The 12,634-nt window shown below is 41.8% G+C and overlaps 2 protein-coding genes across 3 annotated transcripts in view; one reads left to right on the top strand and one right to left on the bottom strand.

Moving 5' to 3' along the window:
* Positions 1–2,621, top strand: part of LOC118360945 (rho guanine nucleotide exchange factor 19-like) — a 34,473-nt gene extending 31,852 nt beyond the window's left edge. Inside the window, exons 13-16 of the mRNA XM_035740541.2 lie at positions 641–799; positions 901–980; positions 1,146–1,250; positions 1,480–2,621. Coding sequence (XP_035596434.1) covers positions 641–799; positions 901–980; positions 1,146–1,250; positions 1,480–1,637 — 502 coding nt within the window. The 3' untranslated portion in view covers positions 1,638–2,621. The remainder of the gene's footprint in view (positions 1–640; positions 800–900; positions 981–1,145; positions 1,251–1,479) is intronic.
* A 135-nt stretch (positions 2,622–2,756) lies between these two features.
* LOC118360944 (probable pleckstrin homology domain-containing family N member 1) lies at positions 2,757–11,930 on the bottom strand. 2 transcript variants are annotated; one of them, XM_052482665.1, is made up of 13 exons: positions 11,409–11,930; positions 11,158–11,251; positions 9,080–10,789; positions 7,346–7,445; positions 6,874–7,017; positions 6,625–6,711; positions 6,428–6,506; positions 6,108–6,244; positions 5,728–5,874; positions 4,074–4,160; positions 3,802–3,877; positions 3,543–3,619; positions 2,757–3,250 (listed from the first exon to the last, which is right to left on the bottom strand). In XM_052482665.1, the coding sequence occupies exons 3-13, from the start codon at positions 9,172–9,174 to the stop codon at positions 3,140–3,142; spliced, it is 1,140 nt and encodes a 379-aa protein (XP_052338625.1). In that variant the 5' UTR covers positions 9,175–10,789; positions 11,158–11,251; positions 11,409–11,930; the 3' UTR covers positions 2,757–3,139. The 2 variants fall into 2 exon arrangements, with proteins under 2 accessions (XP_052338625.1, XP_035596433.1); XM_035740540.2 differs by having other exon boundaries at positions 9,080–9,325.
* Positions 11,931–12,634: the final 704 nt, after the last annotated feature.

The following is a 12,634-nucleotide window of genomic DNA, read 5'->3' as shown; positions in this document are numbered from 1 at the left end:
TGTGGAGGTCTGCTACTTTTTTCTGAGGTCTTGGCTGATTTCTTTTGATTTTCCCATGATGTCAAGCAAAGAGGCACTGAGTCTGAAGGTAGGCCTTGAAATACATCCACAGGTACACCTCCAATTGACTCAAATGATGTCAATTAGCCTATCAGAAGCTTCTGAAGCCATGACATCATTTTCTGGAATTTCCCAAGCTGTTTAAAGGCACAGTCAACTTAATGTATGTAAACTTCTGACCCACTGGAATTGTGATACAGTGAATTATAAGTGAAATAATCTGTCTGTAAACAATTGTTGGAAAAATTACTTGTCAGGCACAAAGTAGATGTCCTAACCGACTTGTCAAAACTGTAGTTTGTTAACAAGAAATTTGTGGAGTGGTTGAAAAACGAGTTTTATTGACTCCAACCTAAGTGTATGTAAACTCCTGACTTCAACTGTATGTTTTTTTATATATATGGAGTTATGCTATGCTAAGATATGCTAAAATATGCTATGCTATACTACAGTATACTAACCTGTGCCATGCTATACTATACAATGGCATGTATAGCTCATAGCATTATGTCCTAAATGCTGGTTGATTGAGTGATGCATGGCATACATTGACAAATTCCTGTCCTTGATCTGTCTGCAGCACGTGGAAGTTCATGGTGTTTGTTCACGCTAAGATTGGGCAGCTGAAGGTGAAGGACTTCAGTCAGAAGCTCCAGGGCATCTCAGGCTTTATATTCCACCTCCAGCTGTGTGAGGGCCAGCAGCTCAAACACCACATCCTGCTCAAGGCCCACACTGAGTGAGCTAGTGCACATACCGCTATCAATCACGATCATGATTTGTAATGGTAGTGATAATGTAAGAACTGACAGCCTCTACATGGGTTTTGTTTCTTCCCAGGAGTGGGAAACAGAGATGGATCACAGCCATGTTCCCCTCTGATCCATTGGAAGACATTGAGCAGGCCAGTGAGAATGATGGTGAGTATAAGCAGTCGCATGTTGCAGTGTCACCGAGTTTCTATTGTTTAATTGACTGTAACCTGGAAAATATTTCTTCATGCTTTAAAAAGGTGTAAAAATAGATTTTAACAGCACTACACCTTTTTCATGAATTTCGATACATTTTGTTGTTTCTCCTCTCAGATCTTTCTCAAGTTCAGTGCATCAAGAGCTACCAGGCCCAAGAGCATGACGAGCTAACATTGGAGAAGGCTGATATTCTTCAAGCCAAGACCATTACAAGTGACGGTGAGACACTCCATTTGGCGACCTCACATTAAACACTATCATAATAAGTATACATTTAAAGGGCAACTTCATTAAGATAAAAACATTGTACCCTTAAAGTAGTTCATAGGACTTTTCTATCATATGTCAAACCCAAAGTTTCAGTGTAAAACATACAGACCGCCACAAGTGATAATGTCACTGGGTGTGTTTTCGTTTGCTGAGGTTGTCGTGTATTCTATATCCACAGGCTGGGTGGAGGGCATTCGGCTGTCAGATGGGGAGCGGGGCTGGTTCCCCAAAACCAATGTAGAGGAGATCACAAATCGCAGTGCGCGTCTCCGCAACCTCAGAGAAAACATCCGCATCAAGTGTGTCACACAGAAACTGGAGGAGGAGCTCTTTTAAGTGTCCTCTCCACCCTGCAGCTTTTAACTTACACTTGGAATGTCCAATCGTAATGGTGTAGTAACTCTCAACCCCAAATATCTATAAGTCCCAGCTTTTACGCAACACCAGTTATATGATAGCTGAGCAGTTTCAGGTGATCTGGATGTGGGAGCTTTATTTAGTCTGCAGGTGCTCATAAGATTTGGCGTATCTTGACCATAAGCAATATAGCTAAGTAGTATGGTTTTCCAGCTGCATAGCAGTAATTTCCTTTCACTCACGCTTGCTATGACTGCATATACAACTACTGTAACACAACTACTGGGACATCAGAAATCAAGTGTTTTTCTTTGCCCCAAGCACTTTAATTGTCATCTTAAAGAGTCCTCTCAGCATTCAAATAAACACAATTTCAGACATACTCTACATTCAAATCATGACTAGCCTACTAATTTACTAATGGAGAAAGTCAATTTCAACAAAACATTGAGGATTACAGAGTTTGTACATCTTCCCTGTGATTTGACATTGAGAGCTGTTTACGCGTAGACCAAAATTAAGATGGAAGCACACAATACTATTTACCAACCACTACTACAATCTACATGTAGATGTACACCATTCCATTGGCACATTATTATTATTTTTAAATATACCTTTGTTGAATTTCTGAGTTGTTAGTACTAATTTAAATGATTGCTGTTGCAGCATGTGTATTTGTTTATGCTCCTAGCTGGTTATTCTCTATGGAGAAAATGATGTAAATTTACATTCTGTAGATGTACTTACATGTTTAAATGAATATATGTCTAATTTACTATTATGACTGTAATTTATAAGGGCCAGGATCTGCCAAAAACATGCCATACCATTATAACAAATATTAGAATTGAAAAATATAGATTACAAAAGACTAATAACACATGTGAGCTACTTGAGATCTCTGGTTGTGAGCACAATACTGTAAATGCTTTACCCCTGAAATAAATGCACATACTTACATTTTTCAGTGATTTAAATGACTACTGACATTTTTTTCTCCCAATAATACAGTATGTAGGTGGAGCCTGAATGTTTGCTGACATGACATAAAGTTTGAGTTCCTTGTACAAAATAAGTAGGTCTACGCAATTTGGGGAAGGTAGTGATGAAAAAAACGTTTTTATTGAGTTTGTACATACAGTATCAAGAACAACCTAATAGAAAATATGGAAAAGGTCATGAACAGCACTACATTTTCTATTTTGGTTTAAACAGCGATTTGACGAAAAATATTGTAAGATCAGTGCACTAAAAATATACTCCCTATCCATTGCTATTACTGTCACTAGTGAAGCAGAGTTCTACAGACAGTAACCTACAGCATAAGAAATTTCACCAGAATCTCTTAATTTCATTGTACCCGACTGAATAATGTATGCATATACACTGTATACAGTACATGCTATCCACAATTTCAGTGTCTATTGATGAAAAGAGGCATGAGTCTTCTATTGAGTGAGGCCATTGGCCAGTGTGTCTCAGTTTTGTGCTACTGTCATTGGTTCCCGGGACTCCTTCCTGCTCCACAGTTTTTTTGGCATGAGGGGTGGAGCCGTGTGGTTTGAGGTAGCTTGGAGGTTTTTTTCCAGCTATGTGAGAAAATAAATGAATTTTTAGGTTATTACATTTTGGGACTACTTTTGGGGATTTACTGTCACTAACTTGATTTCTTCTGTAAATTAATCTGCCATCATAACAGTTCAAGGCTAAGCTAACACATTTTTTAGCATCCTGCATCTTCACAAAATGGATATACATGTATATATGGCTCAATTGGAATCAATATATATAGGCAGAGAAGGCCAGCCACACAGTTTTTCCAACCAGTTTTATCTTTGTTCCCTCATTTCCCTTTTTAATGGGACTGTAATGGTACTGTACCTGTTGTAGCTGGAAGATCCAGTTCTGATAGTCTTCAAGACAGGTGCAGGATACCTGCAGCGGCTCCATCAGTTCACCTGCACCACACAACATACAATAGAAGGACAATGCTCTTCACCACTGTCTACAGCAACACTTGATACAGTTGACTTGCTGCAGATCTAGTCGCAGTTTCAATGTTTAATTTCGGGTCCTTTTGCTTCATTATGCAAAAGTGTTAGAGCATTTTGACGTACGTAATGCCTGTTTTGTATTTTACCTGTTAACTCAAATTCCAGCCTCCCAGGTAATGCAGACCTCTCCACGGCTGCGATGCTTTTCCGAGACAATTTACCCTAAAGTGTTATGACAAACAGGTTGAAGTGTCATGTATTGGATCAGCTCTATAAATTACAACATCTTCTGAACTGTACATTTTAGAATGTCACACCAACATCTACTGTATAGCGGAAATTGGCAAACTAGGTAAGGTCACCAGATTCACAATGTTTACTGTGACATTGTATCCTTGAGAACATAATTTGACTGTACCTCATATTTCACACTGAGGCGCTCGTTATCCACAGAGAGCAGGAGGACATCTTGAGGGAAGAGTACGAGTAGCCGCTCATGAAGTCCCTGCAAGAATGTATCAATGTTGTCACAGTGTTTATTTTATCTCAAGTCCACTATTATCATTATAGTTACTGTTTTCATTAGCAATATGACTATTTGCATAATCAAGTACTATTATTAGCCCTATGATCATTATTTACTATTCGTATATGTATTAATATTAGCATTATTTATATATGCTTTTTTTATGTAGCAGATAGTTCTGACTGAGTAAACTAGTATAGGATTATTGTAATTGTAATTGTTTAATTCGTATGGCATTTATACACATTTCTAATATGTGGTGAATGTGTGTTTTAGAAGGAAACTGTGTTCGCCTAATTCTGGAAATATGTCATTCAGTATTAACCTGTGAAAAGAGAAGAAGAGGCGAAGTGAGAGGGTTTACTCCGCCAAAAATCTGTCCATGAAAATAAGACCACGAAGTGAGGAATTCTTGTATGGAGGTCAATAAGAGAGTGTCAAATTTGGTCAACAAAAAAATCATTACTAATATGCTACGTGAGGCTCATTTGCTCGAATAGAAGTTTCGTAATGGTTAGGTTGTTACGAATGCACTGATGTAAGTGTATGCATTACGACAGATTTGAGAAAAACTACTTTATATCGGAGTTGTGCCTGTTGTTTACATGGCTATCTGCCCTCTCATTGGCTAGAATGGTCACATCTGATCTCGCCTCCTCCCGACTGCCTTCCATCTTTGAGGACATGAATTTACATTGTGAGAGCGGTCATTAGACTATCTTGTCAATATAATAGAACATCTTTGCATGGGAACTAATGATCTGTTATCTGATTTACCAATGCATTAATCGTGTTTTAATACCTTTATTGAAACAGGAAGAGACAGAGTTCTTGAGTTGTGGCAAATGGTATTCAAAGGGTTGTCACTAGTTACCACAGCCTAATCAATGGGGTCTGCCTAAATAGTTGTCCATCTCCATCATTCTCCATCACCCAGTCCTTGCTGCTTACAGGAAGTCATCCATCCAGCTGTATACAGCCCCTAAAGTTACAATGGTGGCAGCAGTGATGCCATTTTTGGTGGATTTGTGTCATTCGGTGAGTTTTAATCTCAGTACAATTTGGTTAGCTAGCTTCACCTACCCAGCTTACTACTTGCATAAAATACTGTTGAGCTCTTGAGCAGCTGTTGAGCTTTTGGGGCTTAGTGCTGGAGATATAATGGATTTCTGCAGTTTTATGGTCATTGTGCCACCATTTCTGCCACCATTTGGTCCCGTGTTGCTCAGTTGGTAAAGCATGGCACTTGCAATGCCAGGGTTGTGGGTTTGATTTCCACGGGGGACCAGTACAGAAAAATGTATTAAAAATGTATGCACTCACTACTGTAAGTAGCTCTGGATAAGAGTGTCTGCTAAATTGCAATATTCCACATATGTTTGACTTTTTCATTCCTGGACAACGTGCCTTATTGTGACATATTTCAATTGTTTAGCATTTCTAAAATTCCGGCTAGCATGACAACTATTAAGCTATCAAGACCCCTTGAAATGGACTTCAGAGTAGTGGTGAGTACAGAAGTTACAGCGTGGGTTGTGTTAGATACCTGTCTCTGTGTATTGAAGATGTGGACCATGGATATGTATCCTGGCTGGCCCATGTGCTGGATAGGGGCCCCTTCCCAGTGCCTTATTGGGGCTTGCAGTAAATACTTTTTCAGTTCCTCTTTCTTCCAGCTCTCATCGCAGGGTACCTACAGTAAATTACAACAGAAATGTAGCTTCATATTTGGAGAGTTTCTTTTTTACAAATGTCGTTTCATGATGATGTATTTAGCTCATTAGATGTTCAATTTGTGATCAAGCAAAGTAAACCTCACAATTGTTAAGAGGTTTTAGATTTAACAATGACACATCTGTTTAAGATCTATAATTTACTGCAAAAGGGGGTGGTTCTTCTAGGGGGTGTTCTGATTGGATACCTTACCAGGTAAGACAGCGCACAGCTGGAGGGGCTTAGCGGTTGGCTAATGGATTTGTATCTCCTCTCCTCCATGTGGTGTATCCATTTGTTCAGCTCGGCTGCACTGGCACAGGTGAAGACTTTGGAGTCCACCATTGGACCTAATAGTGGGAGGGAGATGCTTGCCATGTTCAATACAATAATTAAACCCTTTTCTGATGGCTTGCTTCACACCTATGACCATAGCACAGCTGTGACAAACCACAATAAATCAAACAGCCTTGTGTATTAATTGCTTTATTGAACTGTGAAGCTTTTTGATCCATTATGATAATAGGACTCACCACTGATCTGGAATATGTGTTGCTTGTTGGAGTCCAGTGAGGTGGCTTGGAAAGACAGTCCAGAGAGAGGCAGGATGCCCTGAGAAAGAAGAAGCAACACACTGACTAGCCTTAGGGGAATGACATGTACATTCAAGTTAAATGTTCAACATGCATCTGTGTCATTACAGTATTTCCCCATCTGTAAAGCAACCAACCTCGTAGATAAAGTCTTGACGAGAGGGATCCAGATATAGAATCAATAAGTGGAAGGAGAACAGCACCAGATAGTGTTCACTTGTCTCCTATAGGAACATAAACAAAGAAAACATGAACAGAACATCAGTACAGAAGTCCTAGAGTCGGGAAAGTGGGTGCTGGACAGTGAGTGCTGGACAGTGAGTGCTGGTCAGTGAGTGCTGATTGACATCTACAGCATATATGAACATGGTGTAGAGAGATGTTACCTGTGTGTAGCTGTTGTGGAGAGACACACAGGAGGAGTGCACTATCTCTCCATACATGTGTGCAGGCTGGCCCTCCCAATCACGGATGGGCTGGTTGTATATGCTGTGGTATAGCTCCTCTCTGCTCCTGCCCCATAGCATAATCTATGGGAATAGAATAGAATATTGTAGGTGTCATGTAAAAATAGGATGTAGTGGAGGAGTTTACATTAGTATACATCAGTATTATTGTATCATTAATGTGGGGCGGGGCGGCAGGGTAGCCTAGTGGTTAGAGCGGTGGACTAGCAACTGCAAGGTTGCAAGTTCAAACCCCCGAGTACAAATCTGGGGGTTTTACCGTGTGATAAGTGCATGGCAGAACTTTTTCCAATTTATATCTTAATGTCATTTTCATACAGACACTCCCTTTCTCTGTTTGTCTCTCTCTCTCTCTCTCTCACTCACATACACCCTCTCCTTCTCCACTGACCTCCTGATCGAGGTGTCTCACTGAAGGGTAGCGAGAGGTTGGACCGTCTTTTCCATTCCTCACAGAGAGCTGAAGCCTGCTCTCTCCTAGAGTCCACATCCTGAAACAATAATATATACTGTATCAGCAGTCAACCCCAAATCTCATTTTACCATATCCCATTAAACCATGTTACATTTACCCCACACTCTACTGTAGCATCTCACAAACCTAACTAGTCTACAAACACATGTGCAATTCCCCTGAACTGAGTGTGGTGACAGCAAATGTAGAAGAGGGATTTTTTTTTTTTTTTTTTACTGTAGACCAATTTGCCCACCCCACTTACAGCCTGAGCCCTCTCCACCCGACCAGTGTCCATTCATAAGCAGATTAAAGTGGGGTGCACACAAGGAGCAGACACCCACCATCTGATCACCTCACACAAAGACCTGTTGCCCTCATTGGACCATTTATCTGGTAGTGTTATAGTAGTCACACACCCCTAAACCATTCCTTAGGTATGGTAACAGTTATGTTACATCTGTGTTTGTGCTTGTGTGTCTATCTCTGTGTGTGTACGAACAAGCATCCTTGCGTGTGTGCATAGTATATGTTGCTGGTGGCTGATCCCTCGTCTTCTCTCAGTTTGGACACATGCTGTCTGTGAGCTGCTATTTTGATTAGCTCCTTGTTTTAAGCCCCCATTCCTTTAATGAGGGGATTTAGTGGCCTGGTCAGTGTTAGACCAGGCTGGACAAAAGAGAGATGAGCGGTAGTATTGTCTGCTAATTAGCGAGACAATATCCCTCCCTCCTGTGCTTCTGCATCTGAATTGTTTGCTCTTTGGGGTTTTAGGCTGGGTATCTGTATAGCACTTTGTGACAACTTCTGAAAATACATTTTGATACATTTGATTGATTTCACCGGCCGTTCATGTCCTAATCATATCAGTGTCGCATCAATATGTTCATGTCTAAACAGAGTCCAAACTAGCGTTCTGCCTCTGTGTGTGCTTTTGTGTGAATGAAAACGACACAGATATATTCATTGTTCCATAATATATGCCCTCAAATGTTATTGTTTCTTACTCATGGAACTAAAGTGCTCAGAGAAAGAGGTCTTCCAATTTCATTGTCCATTTCCTATTAAAACCATGATCATCATCGCTTCGCTGTAAAAGCTAAAGCAATATAAGATTGTGGTATTGCCTTAGGCTATATAGTTATTCTGATTGACTGGTGCTGGCAACTGCAAAAACTCTGCAGAAACACAGACGAAGAGACTTGAATATAAACCCGGACTGTTTATCACAGTGATCTCTCTTCCATAATTTGAAACTTGTTTGTTTGAAAAGGATAGTGGAAGCCACAGTGATTGAAGCACTATTTTTTCCACCCATCACCCAAAGGTTCGCCACTTCCTCTCAATGCCTCGTCTTATGACCTTTAATCAGCCAAAATCCAACAATAGGTACTATTTAATAGTATTCATTCAAACTTTCCTCCAAAGCTAAGAGGCTCAGTATTTTCAACAGAGATATCAGAGAATTTTCTTGTTAGTCTTAGATGCTGTCGTGTCATAAATATGTATATAAAAATCTCCACAGTCATGTTTCCGAATCAACTTAAAATGGGATTGTGAGGTTGTGAAAAGCTGAATGGCTATCAAACTTAAACAGACCGCTCTCATGAGGGATTGATATAGTTCATGGTCCTCTGTTATACATCAAACTATCAACAAACAAAGACTCACCCTGAGTTGTCAATCTCCAGAAGCTCGATCTCGTCAGGGCCCACCTCGTCAATCCCAGAATGCGCTCCTCTCTGAGTCACACTACAGCATCCCATGACCAGGTAGCCCTCTCCTCTCCTCTTGCAGCCTAGTCCAGTCCAGACAGACTGAGAACTCTTTCCTTCACCCTCAGGCCCTAGTCCTCACACTAACTATACTGTACCATTTGCCTCCATCTGCACCCATCCCTACAGCTTCTGCACCACACTAAGACCAGACAGGGGGATATGTAGAGAGAGGGAGGGGGGATGGAGAGGAAAAGAGGACACGCCTGTCGCTTAACTTCTTAGTTCCCCCTTTTTCCTAAAACACAATATCACTGTCCCTGAAATACCAAGAAAAAGGTGCCAAAGTTCCTGAGATGAGTTTAGTCAAGAAGCGAAAAACTGTGAGCAGCGTAACAGTGCACTCTTTCTTCCTTCCTGTCAGTTTGCACTCAGACCACCCAGAGAGCCACGCAACTTCCTCAGTGGTATTTTCACTTTGACGGTGTCACAAAGAAAACTTAACTTCTTCTGAAGCCTATCAGCCTCCGTTTTAGAATTCTGCAGATTAAGCAATTGAGAAACAAGAGACACTGTTGACTGTTGTTGAAAGAATCCTCCTGTTTACATGAGAGACAAAGCAGTCATAAAAACAAGCCACAGCTTCAACACGGTTGTGTGTGTATTGTGCTGCAGTTGTTATTGTTGTTACAGATTAGAACAGTGTTGAGTAGGTGTGCTAGGACCAGTTGTCATACTGATCGTGCAATTGTATTGTTGAAGCCACCTCAAAATGCAAAGCGTCAAAGACAGAATCATCTGTTTTGGTCAGAGGATAAACATACTTTATTATTTTCATACATGATCTAGGGATTTTCTGTAATGAAAAGCTAAGCGGGATTCCTTTCATGACGAGGTTCCATATTGCTGCCAACTAACCAAAATGAGTGTCTCAATGTGAATATATCACAGCTCCGTGTGCTCTTTCTCTTCCTTGGCTGAGCTCTGTGTGTCTTCACCTGGCTCCTGGCCCCCCTCTCCTCCCTGCCCCCCTTCCTTCTCCTGTTTGTCTGTCCACACGGGGCAGCTGGTGCCGGCTGGGCCAGGTGGAACTGGATGGGCCTTACAGAGTAGCAGAAGGGTTGGGCCTGGTCGGGGTGGGCGTGGGGGCAGGCTTTGGTGACTGGCAGGCGTCGCACAGAGAGGTGAAAGCCTTCACTCAGAGCCAGAATGGAAAGGGTCATGAAGGTGCTCTTCACCTGCAGGAGGTCTAGTGGCTTGCAGTGTTGCGTGTTCCCCCGGGAGCCACTACCAGAAATTGCTGAGCCGGAGCTCCAGCTGAGTGCGGTCTCGCTTGGGGGGCCGAGTACTGGGTTTTGGGGTGGGATGGGCTCTGGGGGTGCCTGCTGGGCCTGTGGGTTGGTTAGGAGCAGCCTGCAGGGATGGATCATTAAGTGTAGTGACAGGGACAGGAGGGTCGGTGGCGGTTGAGTGGTATCAGTGCCAGTGAGGGATTCAGAGACAGCCATCATGACTGTAGGAGAAACTATGTTTCTACAATTACCTCCCCAGACACTGATGCTACAGACTCGGCCTTCTGAGTCCTGCTGGTGGTGGAGAGCTTTTGGGTGGAGGCACTATTTGTGAGCGCTGGGCTCGGAAGTGTACTGCCGTTTTGCTCCTGCGGCTGAGAACAGGGACAGGGGCAGTCTCCTCATTATTAAAAGTTCCTTTTACTTGCCAGTGGCAGCAGCTTCAGCCAACAGTGACACTTGCTGAAGATCTCCAGAGTCAGACATGCAGGAGATAAGGCATAGCTACAGTATTACACATTAGGCTATTTTCAACGCTCCAACAGAAAAACAGAGAGCAGCCACACACGGGCAAACTAACAAATTAAAGGAGAACTGGGACACATCAACAAATCATCTCACTATCATGAATTACGAAGGCAAAGTTCCGAAATGAGTTTATTTCTGAGATCAGCTGTATTTGAGGAGAAATGAGTTAGGTCATACAATCCAACAGAACTGGTTAAGGGTAGTGTGTGCTCACCTGAAGTGTCCTCAACAGTACTGGGAATCACTTCCTTCAGGACCTTGCAGTTGGTGTGGTGGACTGGGTTACAGTTCATCTTCAACAGCCAAACCTAGATTCGGACAGACCCAGACACAGCAAGTACTTCAGATGTTAATTTCACCAATCACTAACAGATATATTGAAACCCACACACACAATGTATATTAAAAACAAATTAGCCTTAAAGTTCTCGAAAATCATGAAGTCACCCAATCAGATCAAAATACCTAGTACCCAGCACCCATTCCCTAGGCAGGCCCTTGTCAACCCTGAGCTTGTCATCCTCCTTCAGCACACTGTACAGAGGGTTTTTCTTCTGCTTGTACTGTGGGGAAACAGCAAGGGGATCAGGATACACATGAATGGGCCAGAGAGAGAGAGTTGTTGAAAGTGGACTGGTACCATTATTTTATGACCTGGTTTCTGGTCTATTTTCATGCAGTATTCTATGGCGATGCATCTGTTGACAACCTGATTCTGAAATAGTGAATGTCAGATTATATTACTAAACTTGCAGGTCAGGGGATGCAAAATTATTTTGCAAGCCGAGCAAGAGAAGCATATTTTTTCTACTCATCTTATTGGTCAAATGGGAAGAGGGGTTGTGGGGGTTGGGGTCACAAAGGTCACAGGAAGTGCAGGTAACCATGGCGAAAGAACAGGTGTGTGGGTGTGGCGCAGGCAATGAGGAAATAGAAGCACACGTCAAACTTTCTCGCCTTCAGGAGCAGAGTGTTCTGGACATACCTGAGGAAACATTAGTTATTATATATTATAATCCACTTGGCTGATCTAGGATCAAGCCAGTCCATATCATCTTATTCATTTTTATCTATAAGCTAAACTGATCCTAGACCAGCACATATACAGGCCCAAAGCATTGTATCTACAGTATCTCTCTTTTATAAACAGATCTTGAATTCCCTCTGTTGGTAAGAAATGGAATAACATATCCGATTCTGGTTGACACTGGCAGTTTTGCAATTCATGGAGAATTTTCAAACACTTTTCTAAATTTGGTTTATACAAGTTGCGTGGCTGCCGCGGAGTACTACAGTATAACCACATTGAATTAAACACGAATTTCCAAATGTATTTGATCCATAGAGAATGATAGAGACCTCTAGTGGCCATTGAAGACATCGCCATTGAGGGCATCCACCACTTCAATGTAGTCAACTGGGTGGGACTTCCAACTTCATTGACTGATCCCTACTGGTGACCTTGTTGGAGTCATGTCCAACCGAGTCATCAGGAGGGATCAGCCAATTGTGAAGAAGAAAATGGACTACTTCAAATTGGAGATTGCCTTAATGGCGCTGCCCATGCTTTCACAGACGCAATAATGGCTCAGCTGCAAAGATGTCCTCTATCTATCTCTATGATATGATCATATAACCTGCAATTCCATATGGCAGACAAAGTACTGAATGTCCTAATAGAACAGTGTTCA

Source organism: Oncorhynchus keta, chromosome 28, assembly GCF_023373465.1.
Source record: "Oncorhynchus keta strain PuntledgeMale-10-30-2019 chromosome 28, Oket_V2, whole genome shotgun sequence".
Lineage (NCBI taxonomy): Eukaryota > Metazoa > Chordata > Actinopteri > Salmoniformes > Salmonidae > Oncorhynchus > Oncorhynchus keta.
The sequence above is the reverse complement of the archived record's forward strand: the minus strand, read 5'-3'. Positions and strand labels throughout refer to the sequence as shown.